This window comes from Cnephaeus nilssonii, assembly GCF_951640355.1.
Source record: "Cnephaeus nilssonii genome assembly, chromosome: 1".
NCBI classification, from domain to species: Eukaryota; Metazoa; Chordata; class Mammalia; order Chiroptera; family Vespertilionidae; genus Cnephaeus; species Cnephaeus nilssonii.
The window spans coordinates 17,041,757-17,062,202 of record NC_137072.1 but is presented as its reverse complement, the minus strand read 5'-3'; the positions used below and the strand labels follow the sequence as shown (position 1 = coordinate 17,062,202).

At 41.0% G+C, this 20,446-nt stretch overlaps 1 protein-coding gene across 8 annotated transcripts in view; it reads left to right on the top strand.

Moving 5' to 3' along the window:
• Positions 1 to 20,446, top strand: part of ACBD5 (acyl-CoA binding domain containing 5) — a gene marked incomplete at its 3' end in the record, with an annotated part of 68,479 nt that overhangs the window by 6,617 nt on the left and 41,416 nt on the right. For 6 of the 8 annotated variants that reach the window (XM_079773003.1, XM_079773002.1, XM_079773000.1 and 3 more), the window contains exons 3-6: positions 2,733 to 2,853; positions 7,194 to 7,266; positions 12,292 to 12,406; positions 12,502 to 12,534. In XM_079773003.1, coding sequence (XP_079629129.1) covers positions 2,733 to 2,853; positions 7,194 to 7,266; positions 12,292 to 12,406; positions 12,502 to 12,534 — 342 coding nt within the window. The remainder of the gene's footprint in view (positions 1 to 2,732; positions 2,854 to 7,193; positions 7,267 to 12,291; positions 12,407 to 12,501; positions 12,535 to 20,446) is intronic. The other 2 variants (XM_079772998.1, XM_079772999.1) reach the window with 1 other exon arrangement.

The following is a 20,446-nucleotide window of genomic DNA, read 5'->3' as shown; positions in this document are numbered from 1 at the left end:
TGGTTAATTTGCATATTACTATTTTATTAGAGAGGATATATATACACATACATACATACATACATATATATACACTAGAGGCCCGGTGCATGAAATGGGACCCCCAGGAATACACACACACACACACACACACACACACACATATATATGTGTGTGTGTGTGTGTGTGTGTGTGTGTATTCCTTTTTAAAAAAATCCTTACTGAGGATATGTTTTACAAATTTTTTATTTTATTATTTTTTTTAGAGAGAGAGGGGAAGTGAGGGAGAGTGATAGAGAGAAACATTGGTGCATGTGAAAAACAGCCATCAGCTGCTTCCTGTACTCACCCCCACTTGAATTGAACCTGCAACTCAGTCATGTGCCCTGACCAGTAATCCAAACCCACAACCCAGGAATGTGCCCTGACCGGGAATCCAACTGGCAACCTTTGGATGTATGGGAGTTTGCCTTAATCAACAGCCACATCAGCCAGGGTGTTTGTTTTTTTTTTTCCTTTTTACTTTCCAGCCAGGGTGTTGTTGTTTTTTCCTTTTTGCTTAATCTGTACTTTAGACCTAAGGTTATAATGAATCCTATAACATCTATGTCTGGTATTCCCTTCACCTTTAGAAATTTTAATTCTTAGATAATACTTTAAACACATATATCAAGTTTATCATGTGTGAGAACCTTGAGGACAGAAATTATACTTTAATTCAGTGTCTTACAGAACACCTTCATTATATGTTATCAGTTTTGGTTGTAACCTATGCTAATGTATATGTCATCCACCTTAACCAAAAACCTTTAAACTTTATTTGATTAACTTCCTGAAGATATTGTAAGTTGAGGCTTTTGATGTTTTAAATTTAGATCTGTCTACTTATTAGATAACAATTTTTAACTGTAGTTTTTAAAAAATTTTCCGTCTGCTATATAAAGAAGGACTTTTCATTGAAATAGTATATCTAATAGATACTCCTAAATGAGCATATGTTATATAGATAATTATTATTGTGATTTTGGAATTAATTATTCACTCTTGGCCAAACCTGAAACACCAGCTCTCATCTTGTCTCTCATAATTTTGACATTCATATAATACTAGCTTTCAATTACTACATGTTTATTATGTAATCTATAAAGTTTTTTTTTTTGTTAATCCTCACCTGAGGATATTTTTTCCATTGTTTTTTTAGAGAGAGTGGAATGGAGGGAAAATGAGAGAGAGAGAGAGAGAGAGAGAGAGAGAGAGAGAGAAACATTCATGTGAGAAAGACACATTGATTGGTTGCCTCCCGAACACTCCTCAACCTGAGCTGGGTATCAAACCTTCAACCTGGGTACCTGCCCTTGACTGGGAATCAAACCCAGGACCGGACCCTTCAGTGCATGTGTTGATCCTCTAACCACTGAGTACACTGATCAAGGCAATCTATAAAGTTTTTAAAATATAAAAATTTTATAGTTTTAATATTTATATTTAAAATTTTTTATATAAAAGTAATATACACTGACAGTAAATATTTTAAAAATACAAACAAGCAAAAGAAACGTAAAAATAACCTGTATGCCTACTATCCAGAGATCCTCTTTTAACTATTTGATGTTTTCTTCTACTATACTTTAAAAAAAAAATATATATATATATATATATATATGTGTGTATATATATATATAGATTAATTGATTTCTGAGAAGAAGGAAGAGGAAGAGAGAGATAGAAACATGAATGATGAAAGAGAATCATTGATCACTGCCTCCTGCATGCTCCATACTGGGGATCGAGCCCACAACCTGGACATGTGCCCTTGACTGGAATCAAACCTAGGACTCTTCAGTCCACAGGCCGACGCTGTATCCACTGAGCCAAACCAGCTAGGGCTGATTTACTTTTTAAATAATCATTCAGGTTACTGGGTATAACACATACTGAAGGGAAGGCAAGAATAGAATCAACCAGCAGGGAAGGTATTGTAGTCTAGACAGGAAATGACAATTGCTTGGACTTTAGTGGTAGGGTGAGGAATTGAGAGGAGAAGATATATATATATATATATATATATATATATATATATATATATATATATATATATATTATTTTTTTTTTTTCCTCCACTGATTTGTTGTTTTACTTATTTATACATTCATTGGTTGCTTCTTGTATGTGCCCTGACTGGGGATAGAACCTGTAACATTGGCGTATTGGGCCAACGCTCTAACCCAGTGGTCGGCAAATTCATTAGTCAACAGAGCCAAATATCAACAGTACAACGACTGAAATTTCTTTTGGGAGCCAAATTTTTTAAACTTCTTCTAATGTCACTTCTTCAAAATAGACTCGCCCAGGCCGTGGTATTTTGTGGAAGAGCCACACTGAAGGGGCCGAAGAGCCGCATGTGGCTTGTCACAGTTTGCTGACCACGGCTCTAACCAACTGACCTACCTGGCCAGAGCTGTTTTTTTATTTATTGAACTGTGTTAGGCATTGTTATTAAAGTGTAGTCTGAGTTTTTAAAATTAAAAGAGTAAAGCAACTAGCAGAGCCATAACTTTTCTTTTTGTAGGATAGAAATAATTATTTGAACTATTAATGAACTATTGAAGATCACAATATATATAGCTCAGTGACTTTGTAGCCTTAGATTATTAATTGTATTCTCTAAGTGACTTTTATTTATTTATTTATTTATTTATTTATTTATTTATATTTTTTCAAGTGACCTTTATTTAATGTCATTTTTCCAAAAGGTTCATTCCAGCCAACAAATGAAATGATGCTCAAGTTCTATAGCTTCTATAAGCAGGCAACTGAAGGCCCCTGTAAACTTTCAAGACCTGGATTCTGGGATCCTATTGGAAGATATAAATGGTAATTTTACATAGAGATCTGTGAAGGAAATTTTATTGTAACGATAGTTATTTATGTGGTTATATATTATCCTGTGCATAAAATGTTCTAGGTATACGATACAATTTTTATCATTCTTGTACTCTTAACACAATTTCACACAAATAGGAATATCTTGAGGAAGAGAGGAAAACAATAAAACCACAAGCTGTAGGTGCACTGGAGATAATAAAGAATTTTCAGTTAGTCTTTCCTTTTCTGGAGTTTTTTTCTTATTATGCTAAGAGCAACTCCCATACAAAGTTAAAGGAGCAAACTTTCCTGCCTGTTTGACCTGACATGAAAGATAGTGACTTGTAAAGTGACATTGTTTTGAGCCTTTAAGATAAAAACTAACTAGGAACATGACTCAGGTACTGTCTACTAACATTTTATCTAAGGCGTCACTCTTGTCCCACTATCTATCTATATAAAAGCCTAAGTGACCATCGCAACCGAACGGACAACCAAACAGGCTGCGTGGGGCGACCCGGCCGGCAGGGGGGTTAGTGAGGGGTGACCAAACAACCAAGCAGCAGGCTGCATGGGGCGACCAGGCCGGCAGGGGGGTTAGTAAGGGGTGACCAAATGAATGAGCAGTAGGCTGTGTGGGGTGACCAGGCCGGCAGCGGGGTTAGTGAGGGGCGACCAAACAACCGAGCAGCAGGCTGTGTGGGGCGACCAGGCCGGCAGGGGGGTTAGTGAGGGGTGACCAAACCGAGCAGCAGGCTGCATGGGGAGACCAGGCCGGCAGGGGGTTTAGTGAGGGGTGACCAAACAACTAAGCAGCAGGCTGCATGAGGCGACCAGGCCAGCAGGGGGGGGCAGTGAGGGGCGACCAAACGACCGAACAGCAGGCTGCGTGGGGCAACCAGGCCGGCAGGGGGGGGGGCAGTTGGGGGCAATCAGGCCGGCAGGCAGAGGCAGTTAGGGGTGATTAGGCCGGTAGGGGGGCCGTTAGGGGCGACCAGGCAGGCAAGGGGGCAGTGAGGGGGGATCAGACTGGCAGGCAGAGGTGGTTAGGGGCGATCAGGCAGGCAGGCAGGTGAGCGGTTAGGAGCCAGCAGTCCAGAATTGTGAGAGGGATGTCCGACTGCCGGTTTAGGCCCGAACCCTGGGATTGGGCCTAAACCGGCAGTTCAACATCCCCCGAGGGGTCCTAGATTGGAGAGGGTGCAGGCGGGGCTGAGGGGACCCGACCCCCCCCATGCACGAATTTCATGCACCGGGCCTCTAGTCTATATAATAAAAGCCTAAGCAACCGTTACGGTGGAACAACCACAACGACCGGTCACTATGATGCATACTGACCACCAGGGGGCAGACGCACAACGCAGATGCTGTCCCCTAGTGGTCAGTACACTCCCACAGGGGGAGCGCTGCTCAGCCAGAAGGCGGGCTCATGGCTGGCAAGCGCAGTGGTGGTGACAGGAGCCTCTCCCACCTCCGCAGCAGGGCACAGACTGGGCTGAGGGACCCCCCTCCCCAGTGCATGAATTTCATGCACGGGGCCTCTTGTACTTGAATAAAAATTTGATCTTTAAAGAAATTTATTGATTTTGTTTTAGAGAGAGAGGAAGGATGAGAGAGAAAGAGTGGGAGAGAAACATTGACTTGTTGTTCTACTTATTTATGCATTTATTGGTTGCTTCTTGTATGTGCCCTGACCAGAGATTGAACCCCACCTTTGGTGTATTGGTACAGTGCTCTAAACAATTGAGCTAAGTGGCCAGGGCTAAAATTTGATTTTTAATATATTTAAAAGAATAATAAAATGTGCAGAGTCTCCCTGGCTGGGTAGCTTAGTTGGTTAGAGCATCATCCTGATACGCCAGGGTTGCGGGTTCAATCCCTGGTTAGAGCACATACAAGAATCAACCAATGAATGCATAAATACCATATTTTCCGGCATATAAGATGACTTTTTAACCCAGGAAAATATTCTATACGCCCAGTCGTCTTATACACCGGAAAATACGGTAAGTGAAACAACAAATTGATGTTTCTCTCTGTCTCTCTAAAATCATTCAATAAATAAAAATGAAAAAAGAAAAATCCAGAGATAGCTTTGCCATTTTTTTCTTTTAAATATATTTTTATTGATTTCAGAGAGAGGAAGGGCTAGGGAATAGAGAGATAGAAACACTGATGAGAGAGAAACATCATTGATCGGCTGCCTCCTGCATGACTCCCACCAGGGATCGAGCCCACAACCCTGGCATGTGCACTGACGGAAATGAATCAGTGACCTCCTGGTTCCTGGGTTGACTTTCAACCATTGAGCAACACTGGTCAGGCAACATTTTTAAAAAAATATTGATCGGCTGCCTCCTGCATGCCTCCTACTGGGGACCGAGCCCGCAACCTGAGCATGTGCCCTTGACCGGAATCGAACCCGGGACCCTTGATTCCGCAGGCCAACGCTCTATCCACTGAGCCAAACTGGCCAGGGTGGTCAGGCAACATTTGATGTTTTAAGTACTCCTGAGGACTTTACAAATATCTTAACAAAACGTCTAACTAGACTGTTCATTATGAATAGAGCATGCTAATTGGTGAAGTATGTCTTAAGAGCCACACATTTTAAAGGCTAAATTTCTTCTTTCTGAATTGTAAGTCCTTAAGTTCCTTTGAGGATTTCTTAGTTCTCTACTTTTCTCTGAGAGCTTTATGAATAGTCTTAAAATAATAGGTTAAGCCCAGCTGGTGTGGCTCAGTGGTTGAGCATCCACCTATGAACTGAAACACAAGGTCACGGTTAGATTCCCAGTCAGCAACATGCCTGGGTTGTGGGCTTGTCCCCATTGGGCGGGGAGGGGGTGCGTGACTCAATGACTCTCTCTTATCATTGATGTTTTCTCTCCTCCTCTCTTCCTCTCTGAAATCAATTAAAAATATATTAAAATAATAATAATAGGTTAAGTAAAATGGCAACATATTTAATCTGTTTAAAGAAAGTTTATTTACCATTTTTCCTTAGAATTGACTTTTGGTAGAGTTAAGTTGCTTCCAGAAAAAATACATAAAAAGAGAGGTGTTTGCCCTAACTCCATGGTCGGTAAACTGCAGCTCGCGAGCCACATGCGGCTCTTTGGCCCCTTGAGTGTGGCTCTTCAAAAAAAATACCACGGCCTGGGCGAGTCTATTTTGAAGAAGTGGCGTTAGAAGAAGTTTAAGTTTAAAAAATTTGGCTCTCAAAAGAAATTTCAATCGTTGTACTGTTGATATTTGGCTCTGTTGACTAATGAGTTTGCCGACCACTGTCCTAGCTGGTTTGGCTCAGTTGATAGAGCATCGGCCCAGGGTCCCGGGTTCAATTCTGGTCAAGGGCATGTACCTATGTTGCAGGCTCCATCCCCAGCCCTAGTTGCGGTGCCTGCAGGAGGCAAGCAAACGATGTCTCTCTCACATCAATGTTTCTCTCTCTCCCCCTCCCTTCCACTCTCTCTAAAAATCAATGGAAAAAATATCCTCAGGTGAGGATTAACAAAACAAACAAAAAATAATAAGAAGAGAGGTTTTCATTTTAGGCAAAAGTTTTAAAGGACTATTCTCATTATCTAGGGGTTTAAAATGTTCCTTTTTAGAAGAAATCATTGCCATTTTTCAAATGTGTAAAGTTAGACTTTTATTTAAATTAATGGGCATTTTAAACCAAAACTTTGTTTAAAACATAGCTGTGACAGGTAGAGGCTTCTAAAATATTTATTTCTGTAATTGTTCTTTATAATGACATAAAAACTTATATAGCAAATATTTATGAATAGTCTATAGTCTATATAGTAAAGCATCTATAATCTATAGTCTATAGGTGGATTATATACTTATTAATTTAAAATACTGTTTAATTTGTCAATTTATTCACTGTGATATTTTTATTCAAGATGGTGCATTTAAAGATATCCTTTGGGAATATAACATGGCTTTAAGTAGAGCTCATTTTAAACTTATGACCCTATATTATTAACTATAAATTATATTCTGAGCAATTGAAAATCAGGAGTCTTTCAAACTGGCAGTCACAAAATAGTTGTGGAGATGTAAAGTACAGCATAGGGAATATAGTCAATAATATTGTAATAACTATGTATGGTGTCAAATGGGTACTAGATTTGTCAGGATGATCACTTTGCAAATTATATAAATGTCTAATCAGTGCCCACTTCAACTGCACACACTAGTATACTAAAATATAAATGTCTACTCACTGGGTTGTTCACCTGAAACTAATATAATGTACATCAATGAAATAGAAAAATTGAAAATTATTTAAAGAAAAACCAGGTGTCTTTTTGTTGTTATGTGAATATTTTCAATTTTAGGGATGCTTGGAGTTCATTGGGTGATATGACCAAAGAGGAAGCCATGATTGCATATGTTGAAGAAATGAAAAAGGTAGGGAAAATAATTCATAGAAGAAAATAAAAACATCTAGAATCATTCTAATTTAATTTTTTGTTACTAGGAAAATTAGCTGCTTTGTTTTAAGGAACAAGGAGATTATAATCTGTTAGAATATAGAATCTAGATTATTGAATTTATTAGGGCTTTATCTGTCTTAAGTTCATCAAAGTTCATCTTAAGTGTTTTTTCCTTAGATATGTCACATTCGAGTGACATCATATTTTGTTCTTTTGTGTGTTTTTTCCTTTTCCTTGTCTTCCTGGATAGTTCACTTTTGCAGAAAGTGTATAAATATGAATATTTCAAAATACTGATGTCCCTTAGAGTCTGAGAAGTACCTGGACTGTCTTCACAAGGCTTCCTCACAATGGTCTTATACACCTTTTGACTCATATATTACCATCACTATTTCTCAGTAACAAGCATTTTTTTTTGTCAATGCCAAGTTCCTTTGAAGCAGATAAGGATGCATTTAGTTTCTCTGATAACTAGTGCATTCCTTTTAATAAACAAAATAAACTGATGAACAAAATAGATCCAGAGACATAGAAGCATGGCACAGACTGTGGAACTCAGAGGGAAGGTAAGGGTGGGTGGGTGGGAAGAGATAAACCAAAGAACTTGTATGCATATATGCATAATCCATGGACACAGACAATAGGGTGGTGAAGGCCTGGGGAGGGGTGGAGGCAGGCTAGAAGGGCCAATGGGGGAAAAAAGAGGACATACATAGTACATTCAACAATAAAGGTTTTTTAAAAAAAGTGCATTCCTTATTAACTAGCTCTTTTAAGTCTGTTCAAGGCATTGTTTAGAGGAGCAAATTTATGAAGAAATCTTAGATTTAAAAAATGAACTTGGTGCCTTTTTATAAAAGACCATTTTTATCTTGGAGATGGATCAGAAGTTATAAAATTTAGGTCTGTTTATAATCTTAAGTAAATTATCTTTGAACATAAAATCTATAAAAAAAGAATAGGTTTCTTTTGCCAGGTGGCTTAACAGTATTAATCTATGTAGTAATTTCAATTTGGTAGATTCAAACTAGTTTTTTGGGTTTGTTTTGTTTTAATCACATCTACACTGCTCAAATTGTGCCCTTTGTTACATTTCCAAAAGTTTTTTTTAGCGACTTTGTTTGTAACAGAGGGCAGAGTTTAGTTTTTCTGGCTAACTGTGTCAGTAACACAACAACAAAGGAGCCTTTCAAAATCAGAGAAAGAGAATCTAAAGCTTTTTTGGTTTGATAACTATTCCTTTTCTTTACCTTAAATATCATTATTATTTTTAGGGTACACCTTAGTTATATAAATCTGGATTGACACATTAAGAAAATTTACTCATTTTTCCTTTTGAATTTTATTAATACATGATGTAGCCACAGTTTAAATTTGGGGGGAGGGTGGTGAAACAATGTGTATTCTGCTTTTCCCCCCAGAAAGATTAAAGCTATACTGCTGCCTTATAGCTATTTTAAAATGCTCCCACTGTGCCTGTAGAATTTTGTAGCTACTTCTCTAATTAATTTTCATTTCATACTGTGAATATAATAAAGTTCATAGAAAACTTTTAGAGGTAAATTTAAAAATTTTAAAGATATACATAGATTGAAAATTTGATTAGTGTATTCATTTATTTTCAGATGTTAACTTTGTGGACATCAGTAGATAAAATTACATGCTCCAAATAATCATGTGGGGATAGTACATTATCCCAAAGATTTCATAACTGAATTTGGGACTTTTATTATATTTTATTTATTTAAAAATATATCTTTATTGATTTCAGAGAGGAAGGGAGAGGGAAAGAGAGATAGAAACATCAATGATGAGAGAAAATCATTGATCAGCTACCTCCTGCACGTCCCCTACTGGGGATCAAGCCCGCAACTGGGCATGTGCCCTTGACCGGAATCGAACCCAGGACCCTTCAGTGTGCAGGCTGACGCTCTATCCACTGAGCTAAACCAGCTAGGGCAGGACTTTTTCTAATAGTAATAATTTACTTAACTGAAGCAGTCATTGAATTATGTTTTTAAATATAGTTGACAAATCACTGTACTATTGCTCTTTAGAATTACTCTTTTAGTATAAATCTTATTCCATGCTTTTGCATTCAAGGTTTTAAGGAGCCTTATTAATTTTATTTATATATTATAATAGATAATGTTTTATGAAAATTATGCTTTTCATGATTTATAAACTGTTTTGTGAAATACCACCAAAAAAGTTGCGGGAATAAAAATTCTAAAATAATTTAATAGGATTTTAGCTTTGAGGGAATAGAATAATGTGGTTTGGGGTAAATAATCTATGTTTTTATATATAGTTTATTTTGATTTATAATCAGAAAGAAATATAAAATTTTGTTTACTGTACAATTTTACAGGCTGCATTGTGGGGGTTTCCAGAAAATCAGCCAGTATTTGAATAACTTGCATTATGTCTGTTGAGTTTAAAGATAGATCAGTGTACCTTAGTTCCCCATAACCATGGGGTATATGTTCCGAGACCCCTAGTTGATGCCTGAAATCGAGGATAGTACTGAAATCTGTATGTACTGTGTTCTTTTTATACGTACATTCAGACCTTTTCACTTAAAGTAGGGTGGGGAACCTTTTTTCTGCCAAGGGCCATTTGGATATTTATAACATCATTCATGGGTCATAAAAGATTATCAACTTAAAAATTAGCCTGCTATATTTGTTCAAACAAATTATTGAAGTCATCCCTAATACCTTGGCAGGGCCAGATCAAATGATTTCGTGGGACATATGGCCTGGGGGTTGGACATTCCCCACACCTGACTTAAAGGAAGCACATTATGGCTTTTCTTTGACATATTGCATTGTCATCAATCACCAATTGATAGCTATTTATTTGAATGCCTTTTTAGTTCATATACCTTGCTGTTTAAATTTGATGCTTCTAAATTGGCGCACAGTTGTAAAGGTGCCTGAAAGTGGTTATTTCCTACTTTACTTTTGTGCCCTATTAAAAATAATACCATAGAGCTCTAGCTGGTTTGGCTCAGTGGATAGAGTGTGGGCCTGCTGACTGAAGGGTCCCGGGTTTGATTACAGTCAAGGACACATGCCCAGGTTGTGGGCTCAATCCCCAGTAAAGAGTGTGCAGGAGCCAGCCAATCAGTGATTCTCATCATTGATGTTTCTTTCTCTCTACCTCTCCCTTCCTTTCTGAAATCAATCCTATCTAATAAAGAGTAATATACAAATTGACCATACCTCTGCTATACCCACAAGCCATGCCCACCAGCCAATCAGGAGCGAGTATGCAAATTAACCCAACCAAGATGGCTGCAGCAACAGAGAGCAGGAGGCTTGGGTCGCCCCTGGCAATGGAGGAAGCCAAGCTTTCCGCCTGCCCTGGTGGACCCAGGCCTCCACTCAAGGCTACAAAGTTTCAATTATAGAAGATACATAAGTCCCAATAGAAATGGCTGCCGCCATGGAGCAAGCAGGAGGCTTGGCTCCGCTCAAGGCTACAAAGTTTCAATTATAGAACATAAATAAATCCCAGATACTAGGGCCTCCGCTTGGGTCGCCAGGGAGCATGGCCGGCCTGCAAACCACCACAGGCCCCTCGCCCAAGCCACCCCACACCCCAAGGGAACCCCCACCCTGATCCAGAACACCCTTCAGGGCAAGCCAGCCGGCCCCCACCCATGCACCAGTCCTCTATCCTATCTAATCCTATCTAATAAAAGGATAATATGCAAATTGACTGTCACTCCAACACACAAGATGGCTGCCTCATGTGGTCAAAGATGACTGCTGCCATGTGGACACAAGATGGCCAGCAGGGGAGGACAGTTGGGAGGGACCAGGTCTGCAAGGGAGGGCAGTTGTGGGCGATCAGGCCAGCAGGGGAGGGCAGTTGGGAGGGACCAGGTCTGCAAGAGAGGGCAGTTGGGGGCAATCAAGCCTGCAGGGGAGAGCAGTTAGGGGTGACCAGGCCAGCAGAAGAGGGAAGTTGGGAGGACCAGGTCTGCAGGGGAGGGCAGTTAGGGGTGACCAGGCCTGCAGGGGAGGGCAGTTTGGGGTGACCAGGCTTACAGGGGAGGGCCGTTAGGGGCAATCAGGCTGGCAGGGGAGCAGTTAGGCATCAATCAGGCTGGCAGGGGAGTGGTTAGGGAGTAATAAGGCTGGCAGGCAGAAGCGGTTAGGGGCAATCAGGAAGACAGGCAGGTGAGCAGTTGGGAGCCAGCAGTCCTGGATTGTGAGAGGGATGTCCGACTGGATTGGGCCTAAATGGGCAGTCGGACATCCCTTGAGGGGTCCCAGATTGGAGAGGGTTTAGGCTGGGCTGAGGGACACTCCCCTCCCCCCCCGTGCATGAATTTCGTGCACCGGGCCTCTAGTAAAAAAAATATTTTAAAAAATAATACCATAGAGTTAAAGAACATACAGTTTATACTAATCCACAGCTTTCTATTTTATTTACCATTAGTGTCCTTAGTTTTTAATGCACAATTTATAAATTGTATAAAATTTTACATGAAACTTAGTTTTCAAAATGAGAACTATTTTTGTTGTTGTTAATCCTTTGTTGATGATATATTTTCATTGATTTTTAGGGAGAGTGGAAGAGAGAGGGAAAGACAAAGAGAAACATCAATGTGAGAGAAACACATCAATTGGTTGCCTCCTGACCAGGGCCTGGGCCGGGGAGGAGCCTGCAAGCCAGGTACATGCCCTTAACTGGAATCAAGGATATTTATAACATCATTCATGGGTCATAAAAAATTATCGCAGGCTGATGCTCTAGCCACTGAGCCAAACAGGCTAGGGCAAAATGAGAACATTTTTAAGTTTTTAATATATTTGAAACTTTTCTAGGAGGTTATATACATTAAGTATGTAATTAATATAGATACTTTGGGAGTCTGTAAATGAACCTCATATATCAAAATTATCAAAATGTTGTATTATTGGTTAGTAATTTAGATCAGCTTAATAATTTGTGATTTCACAAGATGTGTTTCTTTTGATTACAGATTCTTGAAACAATGCCAATGACTGAGAAAGTTGAAGAATTGCTACATGTCATAGGTCCATTTTATGAAATTGTAGAGGATAAAAAGAGTGGCAGAAGTTCTGATTTAACTTCAGGTTGGACTATTTTACCTCATTTTTAACTCAGCAACTGATACATTATAATACATTAATACTTATATGTCTAATTTTTTTTTATTCTCACATGCCAGTCCGACTGGAGAAAATCTCTAAATACTTAGAAGGTAGGAAAAGTGAAATCCATGTAAAATTTTGTTTAAAATTCACATATCAAAGAATTCTGCACAAATTTATATAACTTATAAGCTTGTCACTCAAGAGTTTTAAATCCAAGCAAATAAATTGCATAAAGTTCTAAAATATATCTAGGTGGGTGTGGCTTGGTAGTGGAGCATTGACCTATGAACCAGGAGGTCATGGTTTGATTCCCAGCCAGTGCACGTCCCCAACTGTGGGCTTGATTTCCAGTGGGGGCGTGCAGGAGGCAACTGATCAATGATTCTCTCTCATCACTAATGTTTCTATCTCTCTCTCCCTCTCTGAAATCAATAAAAATATACTAAAAATATTATAAAATCTTAAGTTTTAACTCTTAAGTTATTGAAACATGATAGGTAGTTCACTTAGTATGTATAAAATTGTAACAGAATTCATAGTTTTATCCTGATGGATTATATTTTCTATTTTGCTTTATTTATATTATCAGTATCATGGCTGAAATCATTTTTTAGCTAATTTTAAAATGCTATATTTACTTTAAAGTGCTAGGTGTTTGTTTTTGTTTGTTTATTTCTAATCTTCACCTGAGAATATGTTTTTATTGATTTTATTTATTTTTAAAATTATTATTATTTAAATATGTTTTTTTGTGTTTTTTTTTTTTAATAGATGCCACGAAGTAGGTGGCAATGCCTTAACCGTATGCGTGTTGTTAGGCCCGAGAGCCTCTTCCATCCTTGTCAAGGGGAGTGCTAACCTTCTCTCCTTTCATACAACACTAAATATGTTTTTATTCATCTTCTTAGAGAGGGAGGCAGGGAGAGAAAGGAGAAACATTGATTAGAGAAACATTGATCAGCTGCCTCCTTCAGACCCCTTATTGGGGATCGAGCCCACAGGCCTGGCATGTGCCTTGATCAAGAATTGAACCCACAACCTTTTGATGTATGGGATGATGCTCCAGCCAAATGAGCCACGCAGCCAGGGCAAGTGCTTGGTTTAACTGTAGCTTAGCAAGCTAAAATAAGGTATCAGTGAATTCACTTAGCTTGGATTTTATTTATTCTTATTTTTAAAATTTTTTTTATTGATTTCAGAAAGGAAGGAAGAGGGGGAGATAGAAATATCAATAATAATTTATTTTTTATATTTATTATTGATTGATTTTATTTATTTTAGATATACATATATCTTTTAAAATCTTTATTGTTGAAAGTATTACATAAGTCTCCTTTTTTTTCTGGCCAGGGTCTGTCTTTTTTTTTTTTTTTTAAATATATTTTATTGATTTTTTACAGAGAGGAAGAGAGAGGGATAGAGAGTTAGAAACATCGATGAGCGAGAAACATCGATCAGCCGCCTCCTGTACACCCCCCACTGGGGATGTGCCTGCAACCAAGGTACATGCCCTTGACCGGAATCGAACCTGGGACCCTTGAGTCCGCAGGCCGACGCTCTATCCACTGAGCCAAACCGGTTTCGGCGGGTCTGTGTCTTTTTGTGTACTCCATAAATAATTGAAAGATGTGTATCTTTTATATATTAGCAGGAGTTGAAGATGCACATTTGCTGGCATTAATTTTAAACATTTGCTCTTGAAATTTTATTAGAAAGCAGAGTGAAATGAACCAATAAGAGTCAATTTAAATGAAAATTGTGTGTTTTAATATATATGGTATCCCCCCCCCCTTTTTTTTGCCATTCCTATTTATAAGGCATCTTTTACTAATTGATGGCAATTACAGTGTTTCAGGACAGTAATCATCCTGTTCTGTCATAAGGCCTGCAGTTTGTGTCTGCCATAACTGATAGTGACTGCTTACTGGGCATAACTCTGTACCATACCTTCTATATCTGAGTTGCCTAGAGGAGCCAAATATTATAAAATACTCTTCCTTACTCAGGCTTATCCAATGCAGAAAGAATATTAAGTGTTTTTCTCTGTATGAAGCATGTTTTTAGGATGCAGATGGCCATAAATCTGGACCTGCTTTAGTAGTGTCCAGCCTACTGGCCAGAGGCAGATGCTTATTTATTTATTTTTTCAGAGACAGATATTTAAACAACTAATTATAAAAATAAGGAAGAGTGAATAATAATAATAGTGGTTCAGTTCCACAATTCCTTAGTTTTAATTTAAAAATTATGAAAGCTTGATGAACCCAAGGTTGTTGTTTTTTTTATAACTCACTAGAGGCTCGGAGCATGGATTTGTGCACCGGTGGGGTCCCTCGGCATGGCCTGCCTGGATCGGGCAGAAACTGGCAGTCCAACACCGCCTCCCACTCCTGCCTGCTGCTTCCGCTCATCCCAGCCCTGCTGCACCTGCCGCAGGCTCGTGCCCAGTCAGTTTCAATCGGGAGAGGCTCGTGCTGCTGCAGTGGTGCTTGCCAGCCCTGAGCCCTGCATCTGGCACCCGTTGGTCAGCTGAGTGGCGCTCCCACTGTGGGAGCACACTAACCACCAGGGGGCAGCTCCTGCGTTGAGCCTGGTGGTCAGTGCACGTCATAGTGACCGGTCGTTCGGTCATTCGGTCGCTTAGGCTTTTATATATATAGATTTGGCAGCAAAACTTGTCCTGATATGAACAAATTGAGGGGCAAACCCTAACTTAAAATGACATGAAGCTATTTGAAGTCTTTATTTAGTCCATCTAGAACTATTCATATATTTTGCTGAAAAAAAAAAATCTTAATTTAAAAAAAAATATTTTTTCATTGAATTTTAGAGGGAGAGAGAGAAACATCAATGTGAGAGTGGAACATTGATGGGCTGCCTCCTGCACACCTCCTACTGGGGATGGAGCCCTTCTACCTACCCCGAGGCATGTACCCTGACTGGGAATCAAACCGGTACCCTTCCAGCATACAGGATGATGCCCAGCCAACTGATCCACACTGGCCAAGGCTTAATTTTTTTTTTTTTTTAGTGAGAGCTGCCTACATTCTGTTGTGTTATGTAATATACAGTATATATAGTGTATTACCTTTACAAAGTTAGAATACTCTGTATTTTGAATCATATCTGAGTCTAGGGGTGGTAAGGACATTGTAACATAATCCATACCATTGTAATGTACATTTAGATTGTTTCTTCTTCTCATCTTCAAATGTTGCTGAACTTGACCATGTCCAAATGTCATTCTATATATGTGGAAGTATAAAATAAGAAATAGTATTTAAAATATAATTGCTGGATCAAAGGATATGGGTGTTTGTTGGGTGTTTGCAATTTTGTAAAATATTGCCACATTGCAGGACAGTTTGCCTGTTGACTTTTTGTTGTTGTTGTTGTTGCTAATCCTTACCCAAGGATAATTTTCCAGTGATTTTTAGGGAGAGTGGAAGAGAGAGGGGAAGACAAAGAGAAACATCAATGTGAGAGAAACGCATTGATTGGTTGCCTCCTACAAGAGCCCTGACCAGGGCCCAGGCAGGGGAGGAGGCTGCAACTAAGGTATGTGTCCTTGACCAGAATCGAACCTGGGAACCTTTGGTCCAAAGCTCAATCCACTGAGCCAAACTGGCTAGGGCTGCCCTGTTGACATTTTTATTTAAACAAAGCATTTTGTTCAAAATAGCCATGTAGGGTTAATAGAACAGATGTATCTTTTCCCCATTGGCTTTTTCAGAATATACATATACTAGAAGCCTGCTGCACAGATTCGTGCACCAGTGGGGTCCCTTAGCCTGGCCTGTGCCCTCTCGCAATCTGGGACTCCTTGGGGGATGTCAGACTGCCGGTTGCAGCCCAGTCCCCGCAGGCCAGGCTGAGGGACCCCACTGGTGCACGGTGCACCGGGCCTCTAGTCTATCTATATAAAACTCTAATAGACTGAACGGCAGAACAACCGAACAACCAATTGCTATGACGTGCCCTGACCACCAGGGGGCGTGCACAGAACATGGTGGGCGTCAGTAGCAGGTGGCAGAGCACGGAACATGGTGGGTGTCGGCTGTAGCGGATGGTAGAGCAGGTGAGTGGGGGTGCTGGTCGCTGTCATCAGGGTGAGCCTCTGGTGGTTACTGAAAATTCTTTGCTCCTGCGCACCGCGGTCCCACCTGGTGCTTGAACCTGGTGCCAGCGCCAGCCCTGCTTGCACCCGCTGCTGGTGCCTGGCACTGGCCCCAATCGCCCCTCAGAACTTCTCCACCTCCCCATGTTCTTGAGGGGTAATTCGGGCTGGCAGCTACCTCTCGCACCCACTGCCAGCGCCAACCCCGCTTGCATCTGCAACTGGCGCTGGAGCTGCTGCTTGCACCTGCTGCCGGTGCCCAGCGCTGAAACGATCACTCGGTGCCATTAGTGGGTGTGCGCCGGCTGCCAGCCTCCGTTGCCCCTGAGGGCTTCTCTACCTTCCCCTGCTCCTGAGGCGTGATTGGGGCAGCAGCTGCTGCTTGCACCAGCTGACGACGCTGTCCCCACTTGCACCCGCTGCTGGCACCGGCCCCAATCACCTCGCGCTGTCAGTGGGTGTGAGTGAGACTGGCGCCATCAGGGTGTGGGGGCGGCAGCGGCAGGCTGCCAGCATAGAGGGTACTGGGGGCCGTGGTGGGAGGGGCCTGGTGGGGGCGTGGAGGATGGGTCAAGACCCGCCCCTGTGCCCACCGCAGCCTCATGGCCCACAGTTCCTTTCAAGGTGCACAAATTCATGCACTGGGCCCCTAGTATACATATAAGATCTTTGGTTAACCTCTTCCCACCCTTCTCTCTTCCCTCTGAGATTTATCAGTTTCCATGCCTGTCTGTTGAGCATCTGCCCCTGGTGGTCAGTGCACGTCATAGCTACCAGTCGAACAGTTGAACTGTCGGCAGTTGGACACTTAGCATATTAGGCTTTTATATATATAGATAGTAAGTTTTGAAATTAGAAAGTTTGAGCTGTCCAACTTTGTTCTTTTTCAAGATTGTTCTGACTATTCTGGATCCCTTGCATTTCCAGATGAATTTTAGAATCAGTTTGTCAATTTTTGCCAAAAGTGCCAGCTGAGATTTTGATAGGGATTGCACTGAATTATAGATCACTTTGGAAAGTATTGTCATCACAACAATATTGCCTTCTACTTCACTTATTTAGATCTTTAAATTCTTATAACACTGTTTTTGTCATTTGCAGTGTATAATTCTTTCTTACACTTTCTTTTGTCAAATGTGTTTTTTTTGTTTGTTTGTTTTTGTTTTTTTTTAATATATTTTATTGATTTTTTACAGATAGGAAGAGAGAGGGATAGAGAGCTAGAAACATCGATGAGAGAGAAACATCGATCAGCTGCCTCTTGCACACCTCCTACTGGGGATGTGCCCGCAACCGAGGTACATGCCCTTGACCGGAATCGAACCCGGGACCCTTGAGTCCGCAGGCCGACGCTCTATCCACTGAGCCAAACCGGTTTCGGCTCAAATGTGTTTTTAAGTATTTTACTCTTTTGGGGGCTTTTGTAATTTGAATCATTTTCTAATTTTATTTTTGGATAGTTTATTATTAAGTTATAGAAATACATAACAATAATTGATTTTTGTATATTGACCTTGTATCTCCAACATCACCAAACTATTTATTAGTTCTAATAGTTTTTTGTAAATTTCTTAGGATTTTCTATATAGAAGAACATGTCATCTGCAAAAAAGAGATTATTCTACCTCTATCTTTCCAATCTGGAAGCTCTGTATCTTTTTAAAAAAAATATTTTATTGATTTTTTACAGAGAGGAAGGGAGAGGGATAGAGAGTCAGAAACATCGATAAAAGAGAAACATCGATCAGCTGCCTCCTGCACACCCCCCACTGGGGATGTGCCCGCAACCAAGGTACATGCCCTTGACCAGAATCGAACCCGGGACTCCTCAGTCCGCAGGCTGATGCTCTATCCACTGAGCCAAACCGGTTTCGGCTGTATCTTTTTTTTTTTCTTGCCTAACTTCCCTGGCTAGAACTTCTACAATATTAAATAGAAATGATAAAAGCAGACATCTTTGTGGTGCTCCTTATTTGGGGGCCGCAAAACTCAGTCTTTTTATGTTAAGTGTGAATGCTCATTGTGAGTTTTCATAGGTGCTTTTTGTCAAATTGAGGAAATTCTCTTATATTTTTAATTTCTTCAGCATTATTATCTTGGATTTTGTCAAATGTTTTTTCTGCATCTGTTGCCATAATCATGTGGCTTTTGTTCTTTAGTCTGTTAAAGTGGTATGTTACATTAATTGATTTTGGGGTGTGGAATAAGGCTCACTAGTAATTCTCTGCTTTCTACAACTTACATTATAGAACTGTTGTAATGCTGTTTTTGCTGCTATCAAATAGTGTTTGACAGTCATTCATATAATGGGGATTTGGGGTGTTTTTTTAAATTGAGTTTTAGAGAGATGTAGTGAGAGAAACATCAATTTGCTGTTCCACATATTTATGTATTCATTGGTTGATTCTTGTATGTGCCCTGATCAGGGATCTAACCTGCAACCTTGGCATATTAGGACGATGCTCTAACCTTTTGGTATTTTTCTTTTTGTTGTTGTTATTCTTGCTTTTTTGGTTGTTGGAAGAATAAGGGAGATTCAAGAACTATGCTGCTACTATGATTTTCTAAGTGAGACTAGAATACAATGCTTATGATAGATTTTAATTTTAAGTCTTTAGTTTCATTAATTAGGTAGACTTAAATAAGAATATAGGTCTGAACCCAGTGACTCCACTTCTGGGATTATATCAGAAGAAATCCAAAACACTGATTCTAAAGAATATATACACCAACAGCGTTATTTATAACTAGAGGCCCGGTGCACAAAATTCGTGCACGGTGTGTGTGTGTGTGTGTGTGTGTGTGTGTGTGTGTGTGTCCCTCAGCCCAGCCTGCACCCTCTCCAATCTGGGACCGCTCTCACAATCCAGGACTGCTGGCTCCCAACTGCTCGCCTGCCTGCTTGCCTGATTGCCCCTAACTGCTTCTGCCTGCCAGCCTGATCACTCCCTAACCACTCCCCTGCCAACCTGATCGACACCTAACTGCTCCCCTGCCGGCCCGATTTCCTCTAACTGCCCTCCCCTGCCGGCCTGGTCACCCCTAACTGCCCTCCCCTGCCGGCCTGGTTGCCCCTAACTGTCCTCCCCTGCAGGCCTGGTTGCCCCCAACTGCCCTCCCCTGCTGGCCCGGTCACCCCTAACTTCCCTCCCTTGCCAGCCTGGTCGCCCCAAACTGCCCTCCCTTGCCAGCCTGGTAGCCCCTAACTGCCCTCCCCTGCAGGCCTGGTCCCCCCCAACTGCCCTCCCCTGCAGGCCTGGGTCCCCCCCAACTGTCTTCCCCTGCAAGCCTGGTTGCCCCCAACTGCCCTCTTCTGCTGGCCCGGTCACCCCTATCTGCCCTCCCCTGTAGGCCTGATCGCCCCCAACTGCCCTCCCTTGCAGGCCTGGTCCCTCCCAACTGCCCTCCCCTGCTGGCCTGATCTCCCACAACTGCCCTCCCCTGCCGGCCATCTTGTGTCCACATGGGGGCAGCCATCTTGTGTGTTGGAGTGATGGTCAATTGCATATTACTCTTCTTTTAAAAAAATATTTTATTGATTTTTTACAGAGAGGAAGGGAGAGGGATAGAGAGCTAGAAACATCGATGAGAGAGAAACATCTACCAGCTGCCTCCTGCACACATCCTACGGGGGATGTGCCCACAACCAATGTACATGCCCTTTACCGGAATCGAACCTGGGACCTTTCAGTCCGCAGACCGACGCTCTATCCACTGAGCCAAACCAGTTTCGGCTGCATATTACTCTTTTATTAGATAGGATAGCCAAGATTTGGAAGCAGCCCAAGTGCCCATTAGTAGATGAGTAGATAAAAAGGCTGTGGTACATTTACACAATGGAATACTGCTTGGCTGTGAAAAAGCAGTGTATTTTACCTTTCTTGACAGCATGGATGGACCTG